General features: G+C 40.3%; 1 protein-coding gene across 1 annotated transcript in view; it reads left to right on the top strand.

The window, feature by feature from the left end:
• The window catches only part of LOC103735036, a 185,182-nt gene that overhangs the window by 10,852 nt on the left and 155,981 nt on the right, over positions 1–18,349 (top strand). Inside the window, 4 exon segments of the mRNA XM_008834136.1 lie at positions 313–483; positions 869–975; positions 3,524–3,659; positions 11,693–11,811. Coding sequence (XP_008832358.1) covers positions 313–483; positions 869–975; positions 3,524–3,659; positions 11,693–11,811 — 533 coding nt within the window.

Consider the following 18,349-nt stretch of genomic DNA (forward strand, 5'->3'; position numbering starts at 1 on the left):
ACATAATAAACTAATAAAAATGACAGAATGCAGGAACTCCAGTGGGGGGGCGCTATACGAGGGGGAAGGGGTATAAAAATGATTTTATGCACAAAATACACAAAAATAAAATTAAAATAAATAAAATAAAAAACAAAAATAAGAAAGTGAACTGAAAAATGTCATCTAAACTGAAAAAACAATAAAGTATTAAAAAAATTATAATAAGGATGAATTTATAACATTTCAGTGTAACTATTTGGTGAAATCTGTGGAATATTTACCTGGAGCTTATTTCATTAACAATCTATTCCCTTGGTACAGTCCCCACAGGCCACACAATGCCAGCATGAGAAATGTGTACACATTCTACTGGAAAATGGTGCTGACACGAATGCCACATATGCTGATCAAAACACTGCCCTGCACTACGCAGTTCACAACAACACATCGATAGCTGCTGAACTTCTAGGACACAATGCAGACACCAAGGTTAAAGCAAAGGCAGATCAGCCAACTTTATTCCCTGAATACTTGAAACACATTTATTCCAACAGTGACTAGTATGGGTCAGTTTCCCACATGTAGAAGCTAAATCAAGCATTTCTTTATTTTAAGTGGCTTGGAAAACTGTTTTTGCAACCAATGATTATTTGAAGAGAGTTTGGGTTTGGCATTTGGGCTGTTGGGGGGTGGGGTGGGGTGAAGGGTCGGGGAGGGTGCAGCCTTTCTAAAGAGGAAGCTCATGAGAAGTGTGGCTCCTAGAGATGGAAAAGAGCCCGCTGTTGGTCTGTATGTCTACATTAATAGGGTTTTTATAAGATTTCCAGTTGACTTGAGGAATACATCATTTTGTGATTTGTAAATACATCATTTCCATGTTTCCGAGGGTGGCTACACACCACTTATACTTGCTGTACTAGAAAACAAACAGGAGATAGCAGAACTTTTACTAAAGAAGGAAGTGGATATTAATGCCCTGTATCATTGTAATAGGTATTGTAGTGGGGCACCTTAAGACTGACCATAGCTATGCCATGTTATAAGCAGGTCCCAGTTAAACCTAGTAGTTAAAGCAGTTAGTTCAAATGTGGAAGTGGAAAAGTTTGACCCAGCTGCACCAAGATGTGGGGTTTGAGAACAGGTTGGCATGCACCTGGTTGTTCCTGCTAACAACAGATTTATGGCTTTTGTATTTTCTGCTTGGCTTACTCTTGCAGAATAGAAATTGTTGGGGGGGGTTTCCACTCCTAAGTTTAGGAACTTAAACTTATCACTCTGGATGTGTGTTTTGTTTTGTTTCTGTATAAAAGCTTACCCTAAAAATGACTTAGGGCTGCACTTGGGAGCTGAATACCCAGTGTAGTTTCTGGCCAGCTATAAAAGACTTTCTTTTGGCAATTTTCTGTGTCTGAGTGGTCTTCTCTGGTGAGGCAAACCTCATAACAATGTAATTTTTTATTCTTTTAAAATCCTCATGCCATTCTAGAGTGGGAACTATCACTTACATCATAAACACAAAATTCATAAGAAGTTTAACTTATGCTTGTAGAAATATGTGAAACATGTTGAAAGAAGCAGGTGGAAATTAATAGTTCAATTTAGTACCACAAAAAGTAGCAGCTATCAGGGCTCATGTCTCCTTCTAACATTGACTGTACTTTGTTATTTGTAATCCATTTTATTGGTCATGTGAGTTTTGTATTAGCCTTATTTTTAAAAGTATGAACTGTTGGTTTAAGATTCAAATGAAATTCTTAACCATTTTATAGTATTTTATGCCTCTGCTTCTTGTATACTTTTCCTTTAAGATGCTATATTAATAGTAAAAATATACAATATTAACAGAAATACTGTTTTTTTGGAGACAGGATCTCTCTGTAGCCCCATCTGGGGTAGAACTCTCTATGTAGAGCTGGTTGGCCTCACAGAGATCTGCCTGCCTCTGCCTCCCAATTGCTGGGATTAAAGTTGTGCACCACCACACCCAGCCCAGAAATAGTTTTGAAAATCATTTTGCAACTTTGATGACTATTTGCTTTAAATTGCTTTCTTTGGTGGGGGGACTGGAGAGATGACTTAGCAGTTAAGAGAACCGGCTTTTCTTGCAGATTACCTGTACCCACATGGCATCTAACAACCATCTGTAACTCTAGTTCCAGAGGAATTGGATGTCCTCCTCTGACTTTTGAGGGCATTGCACAACATGGGTGAATTTACATACATGCAGGCAATACACTCATACGTGTAACATAAATAAATAAGTTGCTTTCTTTGAAGCATATTGATCTCAGACTATCTCTAAATGACTATTGTTATCATTAGATGTGGTTCAGTTTCCTCCCGTCCTTCTACAGTTTATTTTGGTATGTTGCTCAGCTATTCACTATTATGATAAACTACATGAAAGAAAGAATTTAAAGGATGAAAGATTTATTTTGGCTCATGGCCTGACAGGGTTTAGTCCATGGTGGACTGGATTGTTTCCTTTGAACCTGAAGCAAAGTAGAATGTAACTGGAAGTGGAAGCATGTGGTGGAGGGATGCTCATCTCAGAGAAGGCAGGAAGCAGAAAGACAGAAAAAGTTCCCATGGCTAGGCACACCCTCCAGAGGAACACTAGTGACCTAAGCCCTCCAAATAGGACCCACATCCTAACAGACAAGTAATCTACAATCTCACAAATGAATTAATACACACTAAGTTAGCATTCACATAATCAATCACCTCAATAGTACCACCAGCTGGGACCAGAGTCTTTTGGGGTAACCTCCTACTAAAAACTATTATGATGTCTATACATTTAATTGGCATGAGCAGTGGAAATAATATAACATTAATTGGATAAACTTCCTTTAATGAAAATAAGTTATAGGTAAATGATAAAGACAAGGCTAGCTTCACATAAGACTGGGTTTATTTGTGCCTTTCTGACCTACAAAGCATATGATCATAGGAACATTATTCATCACCAAGTGTATTTCCTGATAGGAAAATAAGAATAATATTTTTGAAGAGTGGTTTTAAGATTACACATATGCATTTATATTGGTACCTAGCACATGGTAGTCAATCTCATTAACTAAAACTATTCTGTTACTATTATCTTTAGTATTAATATTTTTATGTTAATAACTTTAAAAATAATCCAAATAGTTGTCCATTATTTGGCCTATTGCTGACTATGAATTATAGTATATTACTTCAGACTAAAGAAGTAATGGAGAATTCTTCATTTAAATCTTACCAACTTCAAGTAAATGACCTAATCATAGTGACTGTCAATTAAATCATATGAACATGGAAATTCTACTAACTGGTTCAAGATGTTTCTTTTAGTTCAAGATGTTTTCCTTTTGTGTTGGAGGTAATTGACAAAGATGGGTACATATTTATCCTCTAAACACTCATGTCTGTTCTTATGTATTAATGTCAATTTTCACACACACAGACAAGATATTAACTTGGTAAAATATATCTGAATAGTTTGTTTATATGACTTCATTAAAGTATGTCAGAGTAACATTGTTTCTGCTATTTTTAGATCAGCCCTCATACGTGCTGTAAGAGCTCAGTCCAAGAATATGATCAGTCTTCTTCTTCAGCAAGGTGCTAATGACTCTTTGGTAGATGTCTTTGGAGCTACTGCACAAAGTTATTCTGTTTTTGAAAGTTTTAAAGTATAAGTACTTGTATTAAAATGCTAGTTAACTTTAAATGAATGCTTTTGATAATTACAACCATTTCATACTTACTCATATGGTGAAATTTCATAGTATAGTTCAGGAAGTTTTGGAATGGCTGTGAGTTAGTCAACTTCATCCACCAGAAACCAAGCAAAAGGCTAGACTAGACAGAAGTAGCAATAAGTGCAGAGTTCTTTATCTGAGGATATTTACTTAGGCTGGGCTGAGGATGGGGCCCTGGCTTCACATATGCTAGGTGGTATTCTACCTCTAAGATGTTTTCCTGGTCCCTGTCTCAGGAATGTGAAGACCTCTGCCTTTAGGGGTCATGGCATTATCCATCTCATTCCAACTATAAGACACAAACATGGGTATAAATAATGTTGTGTCTTTAATTTTTGTAATCATCTCTTTGGGTCTTTTAAAAAGTTTATTTATTATTTTTATATTTCATGTATATGAGTGTATTGCCTGCATGTATATAAATCCACCCATGTTGTATAATGCCTGTAGAAGCCAAAAGAGGGTGTTGAATGCTCTGGAACTGGAGTTATGGATGGTTGTTAGCCACCATTTAAGTGCTGGAAACCGAACCTGGGTCCTCTGCTGGAGCAGCTAGTGCTCTTAACCACTGAGCCATCTCTCTAGCCCCTACTTGGGTCTTTTAATGTCAAATTTTAAATGGTTATTCTCTTCCGTGGCTTATCTCCTTCAACATCATTCTTGAATTTCCTATGAGCTTAAGGGCTCTCTCTCTCTCTCTCTCTCTCTCTCTCTCTCTCTCTCTCTCTCTCTCTCTTTCTCTGAGACAGGGTCTCCCTGTAGCCCCAGCTGGCCTGGAACTCACTATGTAGACCGGGTTGGCCTTGATCTCACAGAGAGCCACCTGCTTCTGCCTCCCAAATTCTGGGATTAAAGGCATGCACCACTGTATCAGTTTGTTTCTTCATTGCTGTGACAAAACACTCTGACCACTACCAACTTGGGGAGGAAAGGGTTTATTTATCTTACATCTCCTGGGTCACAGTTCATCAGTGAGACCAAGGTAGGAACTCAGGGCAGGAACCTGGAGGCAGGAACTGGAGCACAGGCCATGGAGGAACGCTGCTTATTGGCTTGCTCCCCTGGCCCCTGCTCAGCCTGCTCCTTATGCAAGACAGGCCCACCTGCCTAGGGGTGGCACCACCCACAATGGGCTGGGCCCTCCCACATCACTCAACAATCAAGAAGGCCCCACAGACATGACCACAGGCCAGTCCAATGAAGGCAATTCCCCAACTGAGGCTTCCTCAACCCAAGTTAACACTAAAGCTATCCAGCATAATCACCATGCCTGGTTCAAGGGGTATCTTTAGTCCAAGAAAAACAGCATTCTTTCATAGGTCAGATGGAGGGTAAAAAGTGGACAGAAGAGCAAGACTCCATGACCCCCTTCAATCTTATATCTTTCATGCTTGCAAAACCAGTACTATGTGGATGCTACTACCAAGCTCTACTACCAAGCTCTGGTGTCTGGGGATAGAGCCTGACACACATCCACACACACCCCTCCCCACAATGGCATCAGCATCTATGAGATGACCCTGGAGAAATACTTTCCTAGGCAGTTGCTTTTGCGGAACAAGGAACCCCTTCAGCAGCTTAGGCTTTCTTTCCTTAAATGAATTTGGATTTTCACAAGATGGTGCCTCTGAAGGTGGGACTTTTGCCCACAGGACATCTTTCCTGTTGTCTCAGTGCAGCACAGGAAGCCTCTCCTCAGTGACACTAATTTCTTTAACAATTACAATTGCTTTCTCATCATTAGCCTGAATGCTCTCCTAGCCTGAAATTTTCTCTGCCAAACAAATTAGTCCATTATTTTTAAATTCAACTCCACTTCAGTCTCTTGGGACACAGGCAGAATGAAGGCAGATTCTTGGCCAAAATAGGACACAAATGGCCCCTAGTCTATTTCCTGATAGAGACCTGATGGGTTCCTATTCCCATTTGAAATCCCATGATCCTGGTCTCCATGGTATGCTTTTGTCTCAGCATCACTGTCTTCCAAGCTCCCACTAGAATTACTCATAAAGCTCTGCTTCTAGCACTCTAGGGCTTTTCTAGCCCAAAGTACTAAAGTAGTTCACATTCCAGCCACAAAACAGATGCCAATGCCAAAGAACCACATGGTCAGGTTTATCACAGCCATGAATCCACTTTTCAGTACCAATCTATGTCCTAGTTTCTTTTCTTATTGCTGTGATAAAGTACTCTGGCAAAAGCAACTTAAGGAAGAAACAGTTTATTTTTGTTGATAGTTCCAGGGTATCTGTCTTCTATGGTGGGGAAGTCAACATGGCAAGAGCAGCTGGTCATATCACATCCACAGTCAGGAAACAGAGAGGAATGAATAAATGCATGCCAATGCTCAGCTCACTGCCTCCATTTTATACTCCAGAATCCCCTGCCCAGGGAATGGTTCCACCCACAGTTAAGATGGATCTTCCCATGTCAGTTAACATAATCAACATCCCCTCCACAGGCATGCTAGAAATCCAAATCCAGGTGATTCTAGGCCTTGTCATGTTGGAAATTAACACTAACCATCACAGGCTCCTTTTATCATTTCTGTGTTACGCATTTTCTTGGGTTTTAGAAAATTCCAGATCACTTTTTTTTCTACGTAGATGCCGCCTTACAATTGTCACCTCAGGTGATCTGTTTCCCATAGTAATGAAAAACTCAAAACTATTTGTATTTATGCCTCATATTTTCAAATTGAACCTCAAAAACAAAACCACTGGGCAACATTCTGTGATTCTAAGTAACTTATTTGGATTTCAAAGGGCCAAAGCCCATTGCAACTTATCTGTATGTCTGTCTGTTCCTCTGAGGTAAATCTGTAGATGAAGCACCATTTTGTCAATGATCTGTTGGCAGGATTTTATCGATTTACATTTAAGTAATTAGAGAATACAGAGAAAATAAATGACTGTATTTTGAGGATTATCTGGGCTAGACACCATATGATGCGCATGTGGCACTTCTTGTTTTGTGGTGCAGTCACCGTAGCCGATTTCAAGGAAGTTGGGCTATTATAACCTATTTATTTTTTCCCAGTGTGGCAACCCTAACTTGAAGCGTAGATTAATTGGTCCATGATCCTGTGGTTAACAATTACTTGCCCATACAAGCCTGCCTGACCTCCTATGCTTGATCTTCTGTTTATATAGATAGGGTCAAAGTATAGGTCTCTATTACATGAATTCACAAAGTCAAATTCAGTGATTGTTAGCTCTAATATAGAGTTTTCCTGAGAAGTCCAATTATATTCCAATCGTTTATCCAAATATTTGAAAACTGCATTGTAACCAATGTTTTGTTTTGACCATCAAAGGTTTTATGGCAGATATTACTGACCTGTGGCCATAGATCCATAAATTTCATATATAAGTGGAATCAGGCAACTCCTGGGAAGTTATTGTTTTTCTGGAACTGAAGAATACCTACATGTAGAGCATGTTCTATAAATCACATTTAGTATCTATTCACAATGTAACCTAAATAGATTTTTCTTCTTACACTTTCCCAGTTCGATTTCCCCTGTAACCTACTACACTGCCTTGTTCCATGACGTTTTCTTTTGCCTAGTCCTTCTTTTCTTTTTCCATGAACATACTCTTTTCCTGAACTATTCCTTTTTTCAGGTTTTCATGATCTCCTTTTGTATTTTTTTCATTTCTTCCAGTTAAGTATTTCTTTGTTTTTGTAGACAAAATCAAAAGCCTATAAAATTTCAGAACTTTAGGGAATCATGGAAACTAATCAAAATACCCCCTGGTACTTTAGTTTACATTTAACATCCTTCCCAAATGGTAGTTCTATTATATAACTCAAAACCCAAAGATGCTAAAGTAACTTATCTGAATATAATAAGTTGCGGAAAGGAGACTTGAATTCATGTTCCTTGGTCCTAAGACTAATAATCCTCCTCATAATTCTCTAGGCGAGCCTTTTAATAATAAAACAAGTCAGTATCACGAAACCCATAGATGAAGATGAAATTATCCTATGGACCCCACAGTAGATAGTGGGATGGACTTAACAGAAGAAGGGGAAGTCTGCAGAGGAACAATATTGTCTTGGCTGGTACTAAAGGTTATAGAAAAGACAAAAATATTGAGCTTTTTAACAAGTATGATAAAGACAATAAAGAAATTTGGGACAGAAAATGTTGAAGTCATCTAGAAAGGCATATTAAAATCAAGAATTTAGCTGATTTCTGAGCAAATTGGTTTTTTTTGTTTTTAATTGGAGAAATTGACTGATATCAAGTTTTCTGTTAAAGATGTTAAAATAATTTGATCTATCTCTGTTATAGACAACATTATGCTATATTCTATCTCAATTTGCAGAGATGTCTTAGGGCCTCCTGAGTGATAAAGGACTAGAAATTGAACTGATGGCTCAGAGCAGGCATCATCTTAGCTCTGTTTACCTAGGTCACTGCTTTTCTTTCTATGTTTATATGAATGGAAATGTTGGGATTGGCTGGCAGCACAGTTATGGATGTTAAACAGGGTAGTTGGTAACTATGCTGAGGTCAGGTGACTGAGATTTCATTTAGCTTATTTTTCAGGAGCTGGGAAATAAAGCTGCCACCTTTTGTTCTCTTGAGTGTTTGCTTGCTTCCTTCCTTCCTTCCTTCCTCCCTTCCTCCTTTCCTCCCTCCCTCTCTCCCTCCCTCCCTCCCTCCCTCCCTCCTTCCTTCCTTCCTTCCTTCCTTCCTTCCAGAATCTGTTCCTTCATAGGCTTAAGATTTTAATGCTGAAAAATGATAAGTCCTGCAGGAAAGGGCTTAACATATGAGTGAAAACCCAGAGGAAGACAGACATTCGTATGTGCATAGGGAAAGAGAGGTAAAGCTACCAAAACTCTGATTTTCAGCACTTTCTCCTTTGAGTGTCTAAGTGCCTGAGAATTTGTTTTTAATTTTTGAGACTTTCATATATGAGTACACTGTATTTGTCATTTTTTCCCTTCCCTCTCTCCTCAAACTCCTCTAGTGTCTACCTCCACCCCATCTCAAATTTATGAATTCTTTCTCTATAATTATTATTGTTACATATATGTATTTATATACACACATGTATATGTATATACATACACCCACATCCATACAACCTACTGAGTCCAATTGATGGTACTCATATGTACATGTGTTTAGGGATGACCATGTGGGATTGGGAAACCCATCAGAGAACTTGTCCTTGGAGAAAAATGTTGTTCTCTCCCTCCCTCAGGAACCATTGACTGCTTATAGTTCTTCCTGTAAAGGTGGGGCCTCATGAAATTTTCTCCCACTCACATTGGCATGTCAGCTGGTGTGGTCTTGTGCAGGCAACTATACTGTTGAGAGTTCATGGGCTCAGCATTCCTGGCATGTCTGGAAGACGCTCTCTCGTAGCAGATGTCCTGGTCCTCTGGCTCTTACAGTCTTTCTTCCCTGTTCCCTGAGCCTTAGGTGTCTTCAGCCAGGAACAGTCAATGGAGAGGGACAATATATCTTTCTGCTTTGTTTGGTATTTGTGTCAATTCAGGTAGCAAAAGATACTTGAACCAGTAATTGGATTTTCAGTTCATCCTTAAAGAGAGGAAATTTGTGCACACAAATTATTCTTGGACCTTGATGGTGTATTGGCTGTCATTTGATATGGAATCATGAGTGAATGTTCATTGACTATTTCATAGGAAGCAGAAAGAGGTAAAAAGAAGCTTGTCAATATACAAAAATGTAAACCAAGAAGTGCCATTTATGGGCTGGAGAGTTTGGTTCCCAGCACCCACATCAGGTGGCTCACAACTGCATATAACCCCAGCTCCAGGGGCTCCAACGCCCTCTTCTGACCTCTGCAGGCACCAGCACTCACATGCACATACCCACACACATACACATAATTAAAAAATAAGAAGAAATCTTTTAAAAAAGAGAGAAATGCCATTTAATATGTAGATAGCATATATTTCTTGGGATTTATAAAAAGTCTCACCTCTTACTGTGCATTTTTTTCACTCTGCAGGCTTTCCAACAGTCCTGGTCCCAGGTGTCCTGAGCCCACAATAAAAGGTGATGCATATGATTTTGATACCAAGGTACAGAGCACATTTGTGATGGTAATCTTTTGTTTTGAAATTGGATTTTTGTTGTACTATTTACTAGCAAAGTTGAAGTTTATGGGGAGGCAGTTAGGGAAAGGACAATATACTAAAGACATAGGTGTGGCTTCTGAATAAAGAGCGATGCTTATTTGTCTATAAACAGCTCCACATACAATCTTGGTTATTTCTGAAGTTACACTGTTCAAAGAGTTGGTAAAGAACATTTTCACCATTTTTGTAAATGAGATCTTTTTCAGATTTGTTTATTTTTATGTGTTTGAGTGTTTTGCCTGCATGTATGTAAATACACCTGTTTGTGCAGTGCCCCCACAGAGGCTAGAAGAGGACGTCTGATCCCCTGGATTTGGAGTTAGGGATGGTTGTTATCCACAATGTGGGTGCTGGGAATCAAACCTGAGACCTCTGCAGAGCAGCCAATACTCTTAACAGCTGAGCCATCTCCCCAGCCCATAAATGAGATCTTACATTTGTGTACATTGGATAGGATTACAGGCTGATAAGGAAACAATACCATAAGTCACAAGGATCAAATGAATCCTTACAATACTGGGTCAAAAGGGAGTTAAGAAATATGTTTTGACTATAAACAAAATTAATAGAGTTGTTTGTGAGATTCTTAGAGAGTTAGGCATTAACAGCTGAGAGTAAAGTGAGGCTAATCTTAAAGGCCCTGCATGCTTAGGTCTTAAGCTTGGACCATTGCTATTTTCATATTAGTATTTGAGATATCTGTACAAAAATATTTCCCCTTTATAGGCATGCTTCACATTAATTTACTTGTGTTGAGATTCTTGATTTAACTCACAAAGTGCTTCACCCCTGTCTTTGTATCCTGCCTCAATTTCCCTTTTGGGGGCTTTTGTCCTTTAATGTTAAGAATTAAGTACTGCTGAAGACCTGTTTTCTGTGGCTAACATATTATTAAAAGATAAACCTTTAGATTTTCCCTAAGAAGAAACTCATGTAAATATAAATCATGCAAACACATTAAATATGTAAAAGCAGATCATTTAAATTTGCCATTTCCTGTGTCCCACTGGGAGCATGAGTGCCAGGTATTGGCATCAGGGGTCCTGACACTTTAAATACAATGGAATTCAATGACAATCTTCTGTACTCTGAAGGAAATATTGATGTCATTGGAAAGCTCTTCACAGTGTGTCCTTGAGACTCTACTCCCTTAACTGTAAATATTTGTCACAACACTCTGTTGAGGGCAGAAGAGGCAGTGGCAGCAGATGTAAGGAGCTTGGAAATGTGATTGGGGATGATATAGGTTGTTTGGACCTGGAGGTCCGCTGTGGTTTCTAAAAAGCCTTTGACTGGAGGATCCTTGGAGCAGCTATTGGCAGGCTCCCCTAACTGATGACGTGTTGAAGTACATGGGCCCAGGGCGGCCGGGCATCTGATTTAGAGGGGCCACTCCAGAGCCCAGGCCACCACTACCATGGGCCTCTGTATCACCAAGTACAAGAATCCTTCATCAACCCTGGGCAGCAAGATTGGAATCCAGGACTGTGAGGGGTTGACACCGTGAGGAACAGGTGTAGCAAGCCATGTGGGGATAGCCTCATCTTACACAGATGCAGGCAAAACACTTGTACACATAAACTAAGATAAAAATAAATATGTCTTTAAAAAGAGGTTTTAAATACAGTTGAGAAATATGTAAGCTATTGTTATTAGGGTTTTTTCACTTTTTTGGTCTTTTTTTAAAAAATAAATAATTTATTGAGAATTTCATACATGCACATAAGGTGTTTTGATCAAATCCATGCCCACTCCCTCCCCTCCAACTCCTCCCACATCGCCCCATCACTTTTTTTCTGATAACTTCATGTTTTCCACTTTTTTTTTTTTAACAGAATGCCTGCACACCACGTTCATGTCCCATCAAGGAAAGCAAGCAGCAGATAGCGGAATTGCCAGCAAAGGAGAAGGCAAAGGCACATGCTGAGGAGACGCTGGGGAGGTGCAAATGGCTGTACGTTTGTTTAAAAAAGCCTAGTGTTATTGTAGGGTGATCGAAGTACCTCAGTAATACTACAGTGATAAGAAGAAATTTATTTACAATTATTAATGTAAAGTGAAAACCACCAGAACAAAGCATAAGTTAATTAGAACAGTGATTATTCAGAGTGGGAAAGACAAACAACCACATAGGGCTCTTTGTCTTCCCTTTAAAAACCGCCTGATATTTGTTACTTGCAGTCTGACTCTCTGGGTCATATGAGCTTATATCCAGCTAAAAGGATCTCATACGAGTTACATTCGAGTCTAAAGAACAGACTTGAGCTTACTTTTAGATTTGACACTGAACTTAAGCTTATATTCATGTTTTCTTTCAGTGTCTCATGTACATTTTCCTACATTTTAGATGACTATGCTTAAGGATTCATTTTTTTTTTTCCTTTTGGTCTTTTTGAGACAGGGTCTCTCTGTAGTCCCAGCTGTCCTAGAACTTGATATGTAGACCAGGCTGACCTTGAACTCACAGAGATCCACCTACCTCTGCCTCCCAAGTGCTGGGACTATAGGCATGTGCCACTATGCCTGGCTAGGATTGCTTTCTTTCTTTTTTAAAGAAAGACTATTGTGGGGCTGGAGGGATGGCTCAGCAGATAAGAACACTGACTTGTTCTTACAGAAGACCCATGTTTGAATCCCAGCACCCACATGGCAGCTAACAACTGTCCCTAACTCCAATTCCAGGGGATCTAACAGTCTCTTCTGTCCTGTACAGGCATTGCACGACACAGGTGCACTTACCTACATGCAGGCAATTACACACATACACATAAAATAAAAAAAATAAAAATAAAAAAGAATATTGTACTATATGACAATTATGCTAACATAATGAGAATATAGTCATAAATAATCTGAGTTGCAGGTTATTACGTCTCATTTATTTTGAATTACATATCACAAAAACAAAACAGGCAATAACCAAATTTAAGACATTATTTCTAATTGCAGTATTTCAATATTAGAACCTATGACAAAACATATATTCTTTTTGGAATTCTAAAGTAGTTTCAGTATTAAAGAACAAATTATGACATTGTTATTCATGGTTTTTGCATCTCCTCAAATCTTCAAAATACCACAATAGAGAAATGCAATAAAATCCTTATCTGCTAGAATTTAAGCATAAGAGAAAAATCTTGTTCAAGAGCAAATAACTTGTTTACAGAGGTAGAAAAACAAAGTCTCTGGTACTTTCTCTTGTGTCAAGCTAATCCAGTTATTACTGTGAGCTGTGTCACCTTCGATTCATGGCCATTTCATCCACATTTTCTTCTTTAATTACGAAGTTAGTAAGAAACTTTTGGAGCTTGCACATTTGAAGTGTAGGGTATTCACTACACTTCACTATTTTAATTCACTATTATAATTTATTCAATGTCCTTTAAGAGTGTAATGTCTTGTTAAATATTTTTCATATCACTACTAAAATATTAATTTTATTTATCATTTTTTATCACATACGAAAAAAGCCATGTTTTAGAACACAGAGAGAAGGAACCCGAAATTTGTGAAGATAGCAACACAGGTAAGTCCTCATTACTGGATAAGCCTAGATCCTCCTATCCTTCACAAAATAAAGTAGTAAGAAAGATTGATCACAGAAGTTTATGAAATCAATGTGCAAATTGAGTGTGTGTGTGTGTGTGTGTGTGTGTGTGTGTGTGTAGCACTTTATGGTTGATCTGCATCCTTGGCCTGCCTTCTATGAGTAGATTTTCTGTCCTGGGAAAAACGCCCAACTGAATCTAACCATTTATTTTTCTTTTTTTAAGTAAAATGAAGAATATTTTGCTCTCTGATTATAGAGTACTTATATGTCTTAGTTTCATTTCCTGTTGCTATGCTAAAAAATACTCAGAAAAAAGTTACTTGGGAGGGAAAGGGTTTATTTCAGTTCACAGTTCCATGCTTGGTTATAGGGTACAGTCCATCCTTGCAGAAGGGTCACAGCAGCAGGAACTTGAAAGAACTGGTCACATGAAGTCTGCAGTCAAAAGAAGAGAGCAGTAGATGCACATCTGCCTGTGATTGGCTCCCTTTCTCCACTGTTCAAGATCTGTTGCATAGGGAATGGTGCCACCCACAGTGGGCTGGTCTTCCCACCTCAGTTAACAAAATGAAGATAATCTCCACAGATCTGCCCACAGGCCAGCCTACTCTAGACTACCCCTCACAGAGACTCCCTTCCCAGGTAATCTAGATTGTGTCAAGTTGACAATTAAACCTAACAATCAGACTATTGGCACATTCTGAAAGTTTAATTGAGACAATAGTTTTATTTCTACAAACTTCCTCTCAGATGTCAACTTTCTTCTACCTCTACAGTGCCTTTTTAGGTTTTTCTCTATTAGTTATAGTTAAGAACAGATAAATTACAAAGGAATATTCTTCCCATGGGAGTTGGAATGGAAGATGACAGTGTGCCTTGTGTGCAACACCCCTATGATGTGGAAGACAGCTTCCCCCAGACCAGCTTTAGAGAGAGCAAGCACGTTGACATCTCCCAGGATGGAGAACACTCTGGAAAGATCACATGGTTCTCATATTTGGCATACTGCACAGTGCCCAAAGAATGACTTTCTTTATGGCATCATTTCTCATAGGACAGTTTTGAATGAAAATCTAGAGAAGTTGAATTTTGTCATAATGTAACTACAGTCTCTTAAAATTGTTGCTAGTGTTAGGGTTCAAGAATCAAGAATAATTCCCACAGATACCCAAAAAGATTATTCAAGAATTTAAAGTAAAAAAGGACAACGACCAAATGGTGGCTAGCCGGGCACAGAATTCACGAGCCAAAGATGGCGTCTGGCCCCAAACAATAGCAGCCAGGAGCTTTTATTGGGGCACTCCACAGAAACCCGTGCACACCAAGCATCTTTTAAAAATAATTGGCTGTCCCCATATCCTGGGTAAGGAGGAAATCTTGATTGGTAGGGTCTGTCTTCAGGGAATTGGAATGTGTCATGGTTCAGTGACCACAATTCAAGCCTGATGGGCTTGGGGATCCCGAGGTATAGGTGCAGGAGAAATCAGGATGCAGGGGATGCAGTAGAGTGTGAACCGATGCATACTTTATTCTAAGAAGCAATCTTATTTATAGTACAACGAGAGGAAGAGAAAATGTTCTTCTCAAGCCAAATTATCTCATCATGATGTTTACAGTACCTTCATGATATTTACAGTACTTTCGTGTTCCCAGGGCTCAGCCCTTTTGGGAATCGTATCTGTCCTTCTGTGCTTATTAAACATTCTGTTCTTTACTTATAACTTTATTAGCTACACAGCTTTGTTATACAAGCTTACTTATGTACGTTTAATAGGGTTCAAGGAACAGTCAGTCTCAGGAATAACTGCAAAAGAAGACCATTTAAGTTCCCAGGGAACTGAGGCCTCCCGCTCCAGTTCTGAGTTGACTTCAGATCAGAGCTCAGACCTTCACAGGAATATGCTAACGAATATCTTTTAGAGCCAGAAGTTTTTGTTCATAACTTATAAGGTTTTTACATGTACAATATGCCTGAGCTTGTCTGGGCTTGTCTAAAGAAGCTAGCCAAAATGGAGTCAGAGCATTCTGGCTCTTCATTCCCCCCTAGAGTTATGGCAAGGGTTAAATCTTTAAGCCAAGCAAATTACAGAAGTGAAAAGAGGCAGTGAAACGGTGCATTTAGGGTGGTGGAACCATTTCTATATTGTAAGGCTCGGGGTCTCGATTTAAATGAGTATACTGCGAATGCAGTACCATCAGTTGGACTATCTGTATCCATTCTCAGATGAATTTGAGCAAGGCATTAAGAATATAGGGGCCACAGGTGACTGCTAATAGGAGTAAGAGGAGAGGTCCGACTATTGCTGAGATCAAAGTTGTTAACCACGGGGACCAGTCAAGTAGGGATTCATACCAATTTTGTTGATTTAGTCGTTCACTTTCTCTTTCCTTAAGTCTTTTACGGACCTCAGCCAAAGATTATTTTATAACTCCAGAGTGATTAACATAGAAACAGCACTGTTCCCCTAGGGCAACACAGAGTCCTCCTTTTTCTAGGAAAAATCCAGCCCTCTCCTATTTTGTAAGGTTACCTCAGCTAAAGAGGATAGAGAGTCTTCGAGGTGGCAGATAGATGTTTCTAATGATTGTATGTCTAGGTCTATGGCCTGTCTAAGAAGGTGATAATTTTTATGCTGGAGGACTAGCACTGAAGCCCCCAGACTGGCTGCAGTGGCTCTGAGTAAAATAGACAAGACAACTGCAGTGGTTCCTATGGCCCTACCAAGTCTAGACTCTTCTGAGACTCTGGTTTCCTTTTCTATGTCTGTTCTATAATATAGGTGGGGAACCAGCTGCACTAGTACACAAAAATCCCCGGTCTGGTTTAAAAAGGGTGAGTGGAGGCATATAGTTAAGCCAGAGGTACAGGCCCACCAAGTGGAGTTGGGGGGCACCATATATAGGTTAGGTGCAGTAGCCCCTATCTCTTGAACAGAGTTACATAGATGTTGGTAAGAAAAGGGGACAATTTTATGTGAGGGAGTCACGCATAGCCCTTTTCCATACACTTGGGTGAGGGTAAGCCCCCTTCTCCCTGTAGGCAGGGGGATTCTACAGGCAGTGGGGTCAGAAGTGACAACATAATTTCCTGGGAGAACTAACCCATCATAAAAGGGAGGGCTCGGGTCCATGCAAAACCAGCAATGGATAGTAAGGTTAGGGGAAATATTATTTAAAGCAATAAAGGTGGCATTTAAGAGGTTCATAAGCCCAGGGGATGGCTGCAAGAGCTCTTGGACTCGTCGGATCTCTGGGGGTGTGGATCTAGGTGTGGGCAAAGTAGCAGTTTTATCCAGTCAGACAATTTGGCTAGAAGCTGGCCTCTCGACAGATTTAAAAATAGTTAAGGCCGGTATTGGTCATCTTATAGGCTGTAACACTGTCTGTCTTAGTTTGTTTCTTCATTGCTGTGACAAAACGCTCTGACCACTATGAACTTGGGGAGGAAAGGGTTTATTTAGCTTACATCTCCCAGGTCAGAGTTCATCTGGGAGTCCAAGGTAGGAACTCAGGGCAGGAACCTGGAGGCAGGAGCTGGAGCACAGGCCATGGAGGAATACTGCTTACTGACTTGCTCCCCTGGCCCCTGCTCAGCCTGATTTCTTATGCTACATAGGCCCACCTGTGTAGGGGAGGCACCACCCACAGTGGGCCCTCCAACATCACTCATTAAGAAGATGCCCCTCAGACATGGTCACAGGCCAGTCCAATAGAGGAAATTCCCCAATTGAAGCTCCCTCAACCCAGGTGTATCAAGTTGACACTAAAGATATCCAGCACACTGTCCAAGCCAGCCCCATCTGGGTCCCCACCACTGGACCCACCTGAAGATGGACTGAAAAAAGTATTCCTGGGTCAGTCCCTGTGGTGTATAACCTGAGGCCCCAAGTTCTCCCATCAATCCATTTTTGTAGGTTTTTAAGTTCCTTTCCTTTCAGAGTGAAGCTCAAGGAGATAGGGTTGCATCTAGAGGAGGAACAGGGTCCCCTGAATTGCCTTGATCTGGGGTTTCGCCAAAGGGTTAGGCCTGGGACCGCAGTTACCTGGATCAAGTCAGTAGCGATGGATGGGGGCAGCCCAATTAATATATCCAGTAGACACACAGTTCCATGAAGCACAGAAATAGTCCCCTGGCCCCCCACAGGTACTTCTTCAGTCACCATTGTACCCGGGCAAACAGAAGTAGTGCTCCTTCATCCTCTTTCGCCCGATGGGAGACTGGCAAGCATAATTTACAGTGCCTGACAGGGTGTACAATCCCCAAGACCCTTCAAGCAGGTAACAGAGGTTGAATGGAATCTTGGGGAACCAGACTTGGGGAGGTGCCAGGTGGGAGGAGATGTTCACTATCTTTCCAGTGGATGTGCTACTAACTACCCAGGTGAGGTTTTGGAGTCCATCGGGGGAGTTAGCTAGGGCAGGCTCTATAAAAAATAAAAATAAAAAAGAAACAAGGGCTATGGTGTGGCAGAGATTTTTAGGTTGAAAGGATTGTCTTTTACCCATGTGACCTTCCATCTCTTGTCAACTTGGTCTGACCAATCTTCTGATGCAGGCTTTAGATGTGAGTGATGTATCCAGATCCAGACACCAGACACCTTAACCGCAGTAGGGGTGGTGAGGATCATGATGTGTGGCACCATCTATTGAGGTCTGAGGGGCTCCTTGTGGTGCCGTCTCACCCAAACAAGGTCTCCTGGCTTGAATCCGTGTGGTTGGGCTGGTGGCAGTTCATAGTTGTGGGACTAAAGGTGTGGCACCACCATGCCTGGCAATAAAAAATTTTTTTTTAAAAAAGAGATCTTGCCAGGCGTGGTGGTGGCACACCTTTAGTCCCAGCACTTAGGAGGCAGGGGCAGGTGGATCTTTGTGAGTTCGAGGCCAGCCTGGTCTACATAGTGAGTTCCAGGACAGCTGGGGCTACAGGGAGACCCTGTCTCAA

The sequence above is a fragment of the Nannospalax galili genome, unplaced genomic scaffold (assembly GCF_000622305.1).
Source record: "Nannospalax galili isolate Female #2095 unplaced genomic scaffold, S.galili_v1.0 scaffold996, whole genome shotgun sequence".
NCBI classification, from domain to species: Eukaryota; Metazoa; Chordata; class Mammalia; order Rodentia; family Spalacidae; genus Nannospalax; species Nannospalax galili.